The sequence below is a fragment of the Neoarius graeffei genome, chromosome 3 (genome assembly GCF_027579695.1).
Source record: "Neoarius graeffei isolate fNeoGra1 chromosome 3, fNeoGra1.pri, whole genome shotgun sequence".
NCBI classification, from domain to species: Eukaryota; Metazoa; Chordata; class Actinopteri; order Siluriformes; family Ariidae; genus Neoarius; species Neoarius graeffei.
This window is the reverse complement of record NC_083571.1, coordinates 9,772,627-9,785,824: the sequence shown is the minus strand read 5'-3', so window position 1 is coordinate 9,785,824 and position 13,198 is coordinate 9,772,627. Positions and strand designations below refer to the sequence as shown.

The 13,198-nt window shown below is 40.7% G+C and overlaps 2 protein-coding genes across 2 annotated transcripts in view; both read left to right on the top strand.

Annotated features, from left to right (window-relative positions):
- Nucleotides 1-2,026, top strand: part of parp1 (poly (ADP-ribose) polymerase 1) — a 95,114-nt gene extending 93,088 nt beyond the window's left edge. The window contains exon 23 of the mRNA XM_060916372.1: nt 1,192-2,026. Coding sequence (XP_060772355.1) covers nt 1,192-1,273 — 82 coding nt within the window. The 3' untranslated portion in view covers nt 1,274-2,026. The remainder of the gene's footprint in view (nt 1-1,191) is intronic.
- Nucleotides 2,027-3,872: 1,846 nt separating this feature from the next.
- Nucleotides 3,873-13,198, top strand: part of lin9 (lin-9 DREAM MuvB core complex component) — a 61,378-nt gene continuing 52,052 nt past the window's right edge. Inside the window, exons 1-5 of the mRNA XM_060916369.1 lie at nt 3,873-3,924; nt 11,077-11,109; nt 11,209-11,300; nt 11,503-11,607; nt 11,709-11,839. Coding sequence (XP_060772352.1) covers nt 3,894-3,924; nt 11,077-11,109; nt 11,209-11,300; nt 11,503-11,607; nt 11,709-11,839 — 392 coding nt within the window. The 5' untranslated portion in view covers nt 3,873-3,893. The remainder of the gene's footprint in view (nt 3,925-11,076; nt 11,110-11,208; nt 11,301-11,502; nt 11,608-11,708; nt 11,840-13,198) is intronic.

The window sequence follows — 13,198 nt, the reverse complement described above, 5'->3', positions numbered from 1 at the left end:
TATGAATGTGATGGCAATATTTGGGCTTTGAGTAATTTCTTTGAACTGTTCTTTTTCTGTGGCAGAATGATTGTACAGCATACAGCTTTAATTAAAAAACAACACTAGAATTTGGTGCACAAGTTTAAATTTTCTTTGGGTTTTCTGAAATCAACGCAGGGTCAAAAATATACATACAGCACACCTAATATTTGGGTAAAATGTCTTTTCGCAATATTCACCTTGACCAAACATTTTTGTTTACCATGAACAAGCTTCTGGCAGAATTCTGGTTGGATATTTCACGACTCTTCATGGTAGAATTGATAGAGTTCAATTAAATTTGTTTTTTTTTTCTTGGCATGGACTCGACTTATAAGCCCGGTCCATATATTTTCAATAGGGTTGAAGTCAGGACTTGTTTTAAGCTTAATGTTCGCCTGCGTTATCCTCCACAACCAGCTCTGATGCGTGTTTGGGTTCATTGTCCTGTTGTAACTCCCAAGTCGTGTTCAAGTTTCTGATGGTTTATGCTGAAGAATTCTGAGGTCGTCCTCCTTCTTCATTATTCCATCCACTTTGTGCAATGAACCAGTTTCACTGGCAGCAAAACAGCTCCAGAGCATGATGATCCTACCACCACCGCCAGCTGGTACAGTGTCCCTCTGTACATGGTGGTCATTGTGGCCAAACAACTCAATCTTTGTCTCATCTGACCATACAGCTTTCCTCCGGAAGGCTTTTTTTTGTCTCTGTGGTCAGCTTCAAACTTTAGTTCAGCTTGAAGGTGTCAGTTTTGAAGCAGGGGGTTATTTCTTGGATAGCAGCCTCTTGGTCCATGGTGATCTAAACTGTAGACAGTGATCCATCAGCTTCCAGTTCATGGCAGGGCTGTGCCATGGTGGTTCCCAGGTTGTAGAAACTGAAGTATATCATAAATAGCTGTGTGTAATGTTTTTTTAACCTTCTAATTTGTGTAACTGAGTGCTGTGTGATGTGTGTATTACTGTAATTGCATTGCACATTTAAAAGAATGTCATGACGTTAAAAATTGTGGCGTCATTTGCAGGCCAGTACAGTGATGAGAGTTAACTAATGACGTGCAACCCTGCTGCTGGATTCCTTTCAAATACAAGGTGGAAAACGGCACGAATTTAGTTTTGTGTGTTAGCCACCTTTTTTAGAGATTGGCCTTGACTCCAATTCCTCCAGGTACATCGTCTACGATGTTTCTCAGGTCAATCTGAAATACCTTCTGAAACTTCGCTTCAATTATCAGACGTCCCTCTGGTGAGCCTCTTACCTGTAACCCTGATCTCCACACCACCACGAGCTAACTGCAGGACGGCCATCAAGACCGAAGACACCACGTTCCTGTTTGTCCATTTTTCTGCTTTATTATCTAGCGTTGGATAAATAATACGAGTTCTCTTGGACTGTAAATAATACAGTCTAATACAGTAAATCCTCTGTATGTGACTTGTCATTTCTGTTAACGTTGGATTTGATCTAATTGAAGTATTTCAAGGGTTTTGGTGGAGAGTTCTTCGATCCTACCAACATTATTAGGTTGAACGGTCTTCCATTCCATTAGTTTTCTAGACTACTGCCCCCCCCCCCCCCCCCCCCCCCCAAGCGTTTGGACAAGTTATCTTGAAATCTTTTGTCATTGCAAAGTTTGATCTTTGAATGCTTTTGTTTTCTTTAGCAAAAACATGCCAACATACTGTACAGTTTTAGTAATGAATGTTCGTAAAAAATGGATAAATGGAACTTTTACTAGGCTTGCTAGTATTGGGGCTTTTAGAAAGGACAAAATGTGTGTACCTCCGAGATTTTTTTTTTTTTTCCCTTTCCCCCTGACTTGAAACGAAAAGTTCATTTTCAAGCAGAAATTTGAGTTGAACAAAAGTCCGTCCGTCCCCCCCCTTGTAAAGTCATCCCTTGACAGGATAGTGCCTGATTAACCTGGTTAAAATGTCCATGTGCTTTGTTTTTTTTTTTTTTTATAATTTGGAAAAGTCAATAAATGTACTTTGGCCCTTCATTTTTGTTTGGATTTGGTTTTCTTCATGCAGGAGAGATGGAAATTAAAATAAAAATGGCTTGAACAATGAGTGTAAAAACAAATTAATTGAGGGTTTTATTTATTGCATATATGGGCGGCATGGTGGTGTAGCGGTTAGCGCTGTCGCCTCACAGCAAGAAGGTCATGGTTCGAGCCCCGGGGCCGGCGAGGGCCTTTCTGTGCGGAGTTGGCATGTTCTCCCCGTGTCCACGTGGGTTTCCTCCGGGTGCTCCGGTTTCCCCCACAGTCTGAAGACATGCAGGTTAGGTTAACTGGTGACTCTAAATTGAGCGTAGGTGTGAATGTGAGTGTGAATGGTTGTCTGTGTCTACTGGCCCTTTTCAGCTCACTTCAGCCCGACACGGCTCGCGTTTCGACTAATCTAAGAACAGCACGACTCGGCTCGCTTCAGCCCTGCTTAGCCCCCAAAACTCGCACGGTTTTGGAGTGGGGCTGAAGCGAGTCAAACCGAGCTGAGTGAGGCTAGGGGCGTGAGCAGACACTCCCCTGTGCACTGATTGGTGAGGAGGAGTGTCCTCACATGCCCACACACGCCCCGCGAGCACGCTGGGATCTGTAAACACCGTAAACCCGGAAGAAGGAGAATTACGAGAATTTCTGAAGCCTTATGCGCCTCGCCTAATCTATACGCTCTTGCCAGTATCTGTTGGCGTTGTCGGTGACAACAAGCCACAGCACCAAGACCAGCAACACTAACGACTCCATGTCCTGCATGTTTATTGTTTACTCTCCGGGTTGTGAGACTACCGCTTAAAAGATCACTGATGTCACTGTTTGCGCCGCCTAACGACATCACCTGACGTCCACCCACTTTCGCTAACTCCACCCAATGTGTCCACCCACTTCCAGCCAGCACGGTTCAGCGCGGTTGTAGTCGAAATGCAACTCCAACAGCCCCACTCAGCTCGACTCAGCCCAACTCAGCACGGCACGACTCAGCCGCGTTGGTAGTGGAAAAGCGGCATATGTGTCAGCCCTGTGATGACCTGGCGACTTGTCCAGGGTGTACCCCGCCTTTCGCCCGTAGTCAGCTGGGATAGGCTCCAGCTTGCCTGCGACCCTGTAGAAGGATAAAGCGGCTACAGATAATGAGATGAGATTTATTGTGTGTGTATGTATGTATGTATGTATGTATGTATGTATATATATATATATATATATATATATATATATATATATATATGCGTGCACACCCAGAGCAGTGGGCAGCCACACCAGAGCGCCTGGGGAGCAGTCAGGGGTACTGCTTCGGTACCTTGCTCAAGGGCACCTCAGCCCAAGGCCGCAACCCATGTCAACCTAACTGCATGTCTTTGGACTGTGGAGGAAACTGGAGCACCTGGAGGAAACCCACGCGGACACTGGGAGAATATGCAAACTCCACACAGAAAGGCCCTCGCCGGCCGCTGGACTCGAACCTGGAACCTTCTTGCTGTGAGGCGACAGCGCTAACCACTACACCACCGTGTGTGTGTGTATATATACATATACACAGAAATATATATATATATATATATATATTGTGCATATATATATATATATACTGTATATATTTGTGTGTGTATATATATATATATATATATATATATATATATATATATATATATATATATATAACGCTAGAGATGAATATTAAATTTTATTGACTACTTTTGTTGTATCATAGTTGAAATAAATCAATATATTATATATTTTTTAAAGTACAAGCAGTCTTTTTTTTTTTCTTTCGACATCGCCTTGTTTTCAAACAGCCCTCTCAGCTCGTCTCCTTCCCACAATGCCTTGCGTCGGTCCGTCTTTGAAAAACCGGCGCGGCTAATTCAAGATGGCGGAGCACGAGCAGCTGTTGGACGAGAGTGAGTGATTAAAAACTAACTCTTCTTTGGTTTCAAACGTCTAAAAAATACTAGCGCGCTGCTCTAAAAACATTTACACACCTACTTTTGTTTACAACGCCATTTTTAAAGCGTGTATTCTAATATCGTTTCTCTGGCGCACTAAACTAAACTGTTTAACCTGCTAGCTAGGAAGCTAACTGCTGCTACCTAGCTAAGTGTTAGCTTTCAGGAGCCTTTTTTTTTTTTTTTAACCTTATTGTTTCTCTATCCGTATTCCGACAAGTCCCGCCTTCCTTGCTAGGATTGGTTGTTGGGAATCCCGCGTCCTGTGTTGTAAATGGCTAGGATTTCAGACTCGCAGGTTATTATCCAATCCGGTTCTGGTGTTCGTGTAAGAGGCGGGCCTTGTCATATTATGGGTAGAGAATTTTGCTTTTTAAGCTAACTAGCTAATATAAACAGTGTTTGTTTAGGTGAACTTTGCAGTGGTTTAGTGGTTGTTTTGTATTCTTGGGTTAAATCGTTGTGACTTGGTTATACATTGAGAGAATACCTGAAATAAGCGACCCCACAGGTTTATGTATGTGGAGTTGACACTCTTTACATCTCAGTGGTCCATATCGATGACAGCTGCTGGTTTTATTTTCCTTGGGAGCCTCTGTCACAGGCACAGGGTCCATTTTGTGCAGTTTGTCACAAGATCTGGCACATTTATCACACTGCCTCATGATCATTTGAAATTTATTAATAAATTTCGTGTATTTTTTTTTTGACCTGCACTTTAATGGGTTAAGTTAGTAAAGAAGTGAGAAAGATGGTGTGTCTTGTACTAAATCTTTCTTTCATGACCTTTTTCTTTAATCACTTTTGATTTACTATAAATACTGAACCAACACATTCACTCAATTAATTGCTGTCTTGGTTAATACCTGATCCAAAAAAAAAAACCGTAAGGATTCATCAAGATACACAGCCATGTGTGTATAAACACACACCGGCCACTTTAATATGAACTTGATGCTAGTAAGATTCCTGTTCTTGGCTGCAGGAGCGGACCCCAATGTGGTGGTCTGTTGTTGAAAGATGCTTTTCTGCTCACCACGGTTGTATACGAGTTACTATATCCTTCCTGGCAAAAAAGCTCGGACCAATCTGGCCGTTTTCCTCTAACGAGGAGTTTGTTTCCACCCGCAGAACCGTCGCTTGCTCAACTCGACGTTTTTTGTTTTTCGCACCATTCTGTCTGTGTGAGCTCTAGAGACTGTTGTGTGTGAAAGCCTCAGGAGATCAGCAGCTTCTGAAATACTCATCTGGCTCAAACCAACACCCATGCCGCAGGGAAAGAAAGTCACGTGTCGCTGTGAGATCACAATTTTTCCCATTCTGATGTGAGAACAGGGCGGCACGGTGGTATAGTGGTTAGCGCTGTCGCCTCACAGCAAGAAGGTCCGGGTTCGAGCCCCGTGGCTGGCGAGGGCCTTTCTGTGTGGAGTTTGCATGTTCTTCCCGTGTCCGCGTGGGTTTCCTCCGGGTGCTCCGGTTTCCCCCACAGTCCAAAGACATGCAGGTTAGGTTAACTGGTGACTCTAAATTGAGCGTAGGTGTGAATGTGAGTGTGAATGGTTGTCTGTGTCTATGTGTCAGCCCTGTGATGACCTGGCGACTTGTCCAGGGTGTACCCCGCCTTTCGCCCGTAGTCAGCTGGGATAGGCTCCAGCTTGCCTGCGACCCTGTAGAACAGGATAAAGCAGCTAGAGATGATGAGATGAATGTGAGAACATTAACTGAAGCTCTTGATTCGTATCGGCATGATTTTATGCGTCAAGGAATCGGCTGATTTAGAGAACTACGTAAAACAGCAGGTATACCTAATGGGTGTTCCTAATAAAGTGGCCGGTGTATGTGTATAAAACAAGAATAAGTTGTCTCTGGGGTTTTTTTTGTTTGTTTGTTTTTAAAATAGGAATCTGTTTGCATTATGGGAGCGTGTGTTTAAGTCACGATGCGCGACTTTGTGCACTAAAACGGTCGTGTACAGTGGTGCTTGAAAATTTGTGAACCCTTTACAATTTTCCATATTTCTGCATAAATATGACCAAAAACATCATCAGATTTTCACACAAGTCCTAAAAGTAGATAAAGAGAACCCAGTTAAACAAATGAGACAAAAATATTATACTTGGTCATTTATTTATTGAGGAAAATGATCCAATATTACATACCTGTGAGTGGCAAAAGTATGTGAACCTCTAGGATTAGCAGTTAATTTGAAGGTGAAATTAGAGTCAGGTGTTTTCAATCAATGGGATGACAATCAGGTGTGAGTGGGCACCCTGTTTTATTTAAAGAACAGGGATCTATCAAAGTCTGATCTTCACAACACGTTTATGGAAGTGTATCATGGCACGGACAAAGGAGATTTCTGAGGACCTCAGAAAAAAAAGTGTTGTTGATGCTCTTCAGGCTGGAAAAGGTTACAAAACCATCTCTCAAGAGTTTGGACTCCACCAATCCACAGTCAGAGAGATTGTGTACAAATGGAGGAAATTCAAGACCATTGTTACCCTCCCCAGGAGTGGTCGACCAACAAAGATCACTCCAAGAGCAAGGCGTGTAATAGTCGGCGAGGTCACAAAGGACCCCAGGGTAACTTCTAAGCAACTGAAGGCCTCTCTCACATTGGCTGATGTTAATGTTCATGAGTCCACCATCAGGAGAACACTGAACAACAATGGTGTGCATGGCAGGGTTGCAAGGAGAAAGCCACTGCTCTCCAAAAAGAACATTGCTGCTCGTCTGCAGTTTGCTGAAGATCACGTGGACAAGCCAGAAGGCTATTGGAAAAATGTTTTGTGGACGGATGAGACCAAAATAGAAATTTTTTTGGTTTAAATGAGAAGCGTTATGTTTGGAGAAAGGAAAACGCCGCGTTCCAGCATAAGAACCTTATCCCATCTGTGAAACATGGTGGTGGTAGTATCATGGTTTGGGCCTGTTTTTCTGCATCTGGGCCAGGACGACTTGCCATCATTGATGGAACAATGAATTCTGAATTATACCAGCGAATTCTAAAGGAAGATGTCAGGACATCTGTCCATGAACTGAATCTCAAGAGAAGGTGGGTCATGCAGCAAGACAACGACCCTAAGCACACAAGTCGTTCTACCAAAGAATGGTTAAAGTGAATGTTTTGGAATGGCCAAGTCAAAGTCCTGACCTTAATCCAATTGAAATGTTGTGGAAGGACCTGAAGCGAGCAGTTCATGTGAGGAAACCCACCAACATCCCAGAGTTGAAGCTGTTCTGTCCGGAGGAACGGGGTAAAATTCCTCCAAGCCGGTGTGCAGGACTGATCAACAGTTACCGCAAACGTTTAGTTGCAGTTATTGCTGCACAAGGGGGTCACACCAGATACTGAAAGCAAAGGTTCACATACTTTTGCCACTCAGATATGTAATATTGGATCATTTTCCTCAATAAATAAATGACCAAGTATAATATTTTTGTCTCATTTGTTTAACTGGGTTCTCTACTTTCAGGATTTGTGTGAAAATCTGATTGTTTTGGGTTATATTTATGCAGAAATATAGAAAATTCTAAAGGGTTCATAAACTTTCAAGCACCACTGTGTGAAACCACAATTCATGTTAGAGGTTTTAATTTGTTTAAAAACATCTGTGGGAGTCAAACTAACATTCTGAGGCTTGGATTAAAAAAAACAAAACCTTTATTGCTTGGGTTATTCCCAAACAATGATCTTTTAATGTGAACATTTTAATGAGTAGATTTTTAAAGCCAGTGTGCATTTTTATGCGTGGTGTTTTCAGCAATCAGAGTCACGGTGCTCCTGAATGAAACACAGAGCGACTTTTACTGTGGTCTGTGTAATAATCACATTTGGATTTCATAAAAATATGTTAAAGGAACAGTCCACCGTACTTCCAGAATGAAATATGCTCTTATCTGAATTGAGACGAGCTGCTCCGTACCTCTCCGAGCTTTGCGCGACCTCCCAGTCAGTCAGACGCGCTGTCACTCCTGTTAGCAATGTAGCTAGGCTCAGCATGGCCAATGGTATTTTTGGGGGCTGTAGTTAGATGCGACCAAACTCTTCCACGTTTTTCCTGTTTACATAGGTTTATATGACCAGTGACATGAAACAAGTTCAGTTACACAAATTGAAACGTGGCGATTTTCTATGGTATGGAAAGTCCGCACTATAATGACAGGCGTACTACCACCTTCTGCGTGCTTCGGCAGCGCATTGATACGGAGCTCAGATATCAATGCGCTGCTGAAGCGCGCAGAAGGTGTTAGTACGCCTGTCATTATAGTGCAGACTTTCCATACCATAGAAAATCGCCACGTTTCAATTTGTGTAACTGAACTTGTTTCATGTCACTGGTCATATAAACCTATGTAAACAGGAAAAACGTGGAAGAGTTTGGTCGCATCTAACTACAGCCCCCAAAAATACCATTGGCCATGCTGAGCCTAGCTACATTGCTAACAGGAGTGACAGCGCGTCTGACTGCGTCTGACTGACTGGGAGGTCGCGCAAAGCTCGGAGAGGTACGGAGCAGCTCGTCTCAATTCAGATAAGAGCATATTTCATTATGGAAGTACGGTGGACTGTTCCTTTAAGGGTTGTTTTTACAATCAGGGTCCGCAAGCTAAAAATCACATTTAACACTTATTATCTTCAATATCAAAAGGCTTGACTAAATAAACTTGGTTGTTTATTGTAGCCCTGTGATAGCTCTATTTACCATGCAAAAAAAAAAAAATTGGTGATAATGTTATTTTTGGTGAATGTATGGCAATATATGTCATATTTAGCAAAATTACTCATGTCATTTAGAAAAAGTGCTTTTTTTGACCACAGGTAGCTCCAAAAGGGATGCACTTAAATCATTCTTTATACCATAAAACACACATTTGGTTCCATATCATTGGAAACATAGTTAAGTTTTAATGTTGAATGCCAGTAAGTTTTCAGACTCTTTTGATCAAATTAGTACAACCCCGATTCCAAAAAAGTTGGGACAAAGTACAAATTGTAAATAAAAACGGAATGCAATAATTTACAAATCTCAAAAACTGATATTGTATTCACAATAGAACATAGACAACATATCAAATGTCGAAAGTGAGACATTTTGAAATTTCATGCCAAATATTGGCTCATTTGAAATTTCATGACAGCAACACATCTCAAAAAAGTTGGGACAGGGGCAATAAGAGGCTGGAAAAGTTAAAGGTACAAAAAAGGAACAGCTGGAGGACCAAATTGCAACTCATTAGGTCAATTGGCAATAGGTCATTAACATGACTGGGTATAAAAAGAGCATCTTGGAGTGGCAGCGGCTCTCAGAAGTAAAGATGGGAAGAGGATCACCAATCCCCCTAATTCTGCGCCGACAAATAGTGGAGCAATATCAGAAAGGAGTTCGACAGTGTAAAATTGCAAAGAGTTTGAACATATCATCATCTACAGTGCATAATATCATCAAAAGATTCAGAGAATCTGGAAGAATCTCTGTGCGTAAGGGTCAAGGCCGGAAAACCATACTGGGTGCCCGTGATCTTCGGGCCCTTAGACGGCACTGCATCACATACAGGCATGCTTCTGTATTGGAAATCACAAAATGGGCTCAGGAATATTTCCAGAGAACATTATCTGTGAACACAATTCACCATGCCATCCGCCGTTGCCAGCTAAAACTCTATAGTTCAAAGAAGCCGCCGTATCTAAACATGATCCAGAAGCGCAGACGTCTTCTCTGGGCCAAGGCTCATTTAAAATGGACTGTGGCAAAGTGGAAAACTGTTCTGTGGTCAGACGAATCAAAATGTGAAGTTCTTTATGGAAATCAGGGACACCGTGTCATTCGGACTAAAGAGGAGAAGGACGACCCAAGTTGTTATCAGCGCTCAGTTCAGAAGCCTGCATCTCTGATGGTATGGGGTTGCATTAGTGCGTGTGGCATGGGCAGCTTACACATCTGGAAAGACACCATCAATGCTGAAAGGTATATCCAGGTTCTAGAGCAACATATGCTCCCATCCAGACGACGTCTCTTTCAGGGAAGACCTTGCATTTTCCAACATGACAATGCCAAACCACATACTGCATCAATTACAGCATCATGGCTGCGTAGAAGAAGGGTCCGGGTACTGAACTGTCCAGCCTGCAGTCCAGATCTTTCACCCATAGAAAACATTTGGCGCATCATAAAACGGAAGATACGACAAAAAAGACCTAAGACAGTTGAGCAACTAGAATCCTCCATTAGACAAGAATGGGTTAACATTCCTATCCCTAAACTTGAGCAACTTGTCTCCTCAGTCCCCAGACGTTTACAGACTGTTGTAAAGAGAAAAGGGGATGTCTCACAGTGGGAAACATGGCCTTGTCCCAACTTTTTTGAGATGTGTTGTCATGAAATTTAAAATCACCTAATTTTTCTCTTTAAATGATACATTTTCTCAGTTTAAACATTTGATATGTCATCTATGTTCTATTCTGAATAAAATATGGAATTTTGAAACTTCCACATCATTGCATTCCGTTTTTATTTACAATTTGTATTTTGTCCCAACTTTTTTGGAATCGGGGTTGTATGTAATTGTGTCAAAAAAAATGTCCTCTCCGAGACAGCTAATTTTTCAATATAAAATAACATATCTAAAATGATTATTTTCATCCTAAAATGTGGTCAAGATATTGTGACATAAATATTAGAGACAACTAACACAAAGCTTGCAGCCTTATATTTAAAAGCACTATGGAAGTAGTGGATTCTAAATTGTCAAAAAAAAAAAGTCCTCTCCGAGAATCACTTGATTTGTTTCTCCCATCTTATAGCAGATTACACAAAACTACCATACACATGTCAAAAAATTACCTGAAATCTGTTCTTTAACTTGTCCTTCGCTTAAAAACTGTTTGAATCAATTTGAATGTTGGACCCCTGTGACACAAACCTTGTACCCTGATTGTAAAACAACCCTTAACGTATATAGTGTGTCAGATTGTACAGTAGTGTCAGAGCTGCTGTGACAGAAAACGAATCGCAGTTTCTGATCAATCAGAATCTGTTTATATGTAAAGTACTCTGTATGATTGACTCGAAACATGTATCTAATATATATTTTTTGCCCCACCAGGCTCTTCAGCTAAGGCTCTTGTCAGTTTGAGGGGTAAGAACAAAATGCATCAAACTTCTCAGTCTTGTTTTTTTAAGTCCAGATGTTAAGCTTCAAGGAATATTTAAGATGGATTTTTTTTTTTGTATGCAGAGGGAAGTTTGTCGAACACCTTAAATGAGAAAAACATCCTGTCGAAATCCCAGAACACCAGAGGAAGGAGTAGCTATACGATGATGGAGATGGTGAGAAATGTGTTTTTATGTGGAAAGTCTTGTATATGATTAAGTAACATGATTTTTTTTTTTTTCGCTCTTGAACATGTCCGCTCCTGTAGCAGGTGTCTCTGTTCAACCTTCTGTTAGATACTGGAGAGCACTTTTGATCTTTTTTTTTTAAGCAGCACTGTAATTGTTTTTGTCCCCCCCGTCTCTGTTGACATTAAAGCCAGCAAGAAGCTCAAAGAGAAGTCGTTTTTCCTCTGAAGAAGAGGAGCGGTCTCTCAGCTCCAGATCCCCCAGGAGGAGCCAGAGAGTCACCACCGTCCCTCAGGTCAGACGAGTCATCTGAGCATTGTGACAGCAAAGAAAGATTGTTCCAAAAATATCTAAAACTTTTTTTTTTTTTTAAATAAAAAATTTCTCTTCATGCAGAAACTTGCGACTGTCGCAACACCAGATAAAAAAACCTCACAGAAGATTGGACTGAGATTACGAAATCTGCTCAAGTTACCCAAAGCGCACAAGTGGTGCATCTATGAGTGGTTCTACTCGAATATTGACAGGTAAGCACCCTATGTTGTGCTGGTGGAGGAAAATAATCAGTCACAGGATGATATTTTCCTATAACAGCACGTCCCGGAGTGTCTTATTCCTTTTTACGCTACAGCGGTTTGCCAGCTGTTACATTTATTTATGAATAAACGAATAACAGTTGAAATTTGTTTTTATAATTCCTTTTAATATCCGTGAAGCATCTTCCTGTTCTCATTTGCATTCCTGCAGCTATAAACAAGGCAAGGCGAGTTTATTTATATAGCACATTTCATACACAGTGGCAGTTCAGTGTGCTTTACAGAAGTAAAAACAAAACAGTAAACAATAGAGAATAAAATTACATAAAATAATTCTATTTTTATTCTAATATATAATATTAAAAGAATTAAACAATTAATTAAAAGAATTAAAAGAAATAAGAATTAAACAATAGTAGAAATAATAAAATGAAGTAGTAGTTCAAATAGGAGGAGAAAAAGAAAAAAAAAAGAAACCAGCAGAATAAAATAGAATAAAGTTAAAGTAAATTTGAAACATGCAGAGAAAGTAAAAATTATTTAAAAAAAAAAATGTAAACAAGACAATATTAATTATTTAACAGAAAGCATCTGAAAACAGCTTGGTCTTTAACCTAGATTTGAAGCTGCCAACAGCAGGAGCATTTTTAATGTCCTCTGGCAGTTGGTTCCGGGCAATTCCATGTAAATGTCAACCTCACCATGCAAAAATAAAGCAACATGTGATACATCAAAACCACTCCCAGAGAGATCACCTAGGCCTGTATTTTACAGATGGGAATAAGTTGAACCAATTTGTCACAAGAATTGTTCCCTTCGCCTTCACTACTTTAGCTAATGACACGAATAACTTTGATCATGTACAATTCTATATTATTGCCACAAGCCACAGAAATGTATGCTAAAATCCACAAAACAGCAAAACAATAGCCATCCTAAATATTATTTAAGAACTTTGATAGTTTTAGCTGATATTTAGAGAGTTTTTCAAAGGGTTATGGTGGTTAAATTGCTGATTTTCTAAACATATGCCATGTCTATTTCAGACGCGTCACATCCATAACGGAATTTCGTCACATCCATAACGCTGACTTTTCCTTCCGAAACTCTGCATGAAATACAAAATATTTTAAACGAAGATTTTTTAATATTCACCTTGGACCCCTCTATCAAACGGATATCTCCATTTCAACATTAGGTTTACAATTTCACAGAGTTTGATAAAAATGTACAGTCACCCAAGAAAAGTGATACTTTTTCTGTCACATCCATAACGCATCTTTTATTGGCGTTTTCTGGCATGCCCTAGATGTACTATGGGAATTGTTCTTGTTCTATCACTTCTCCAGT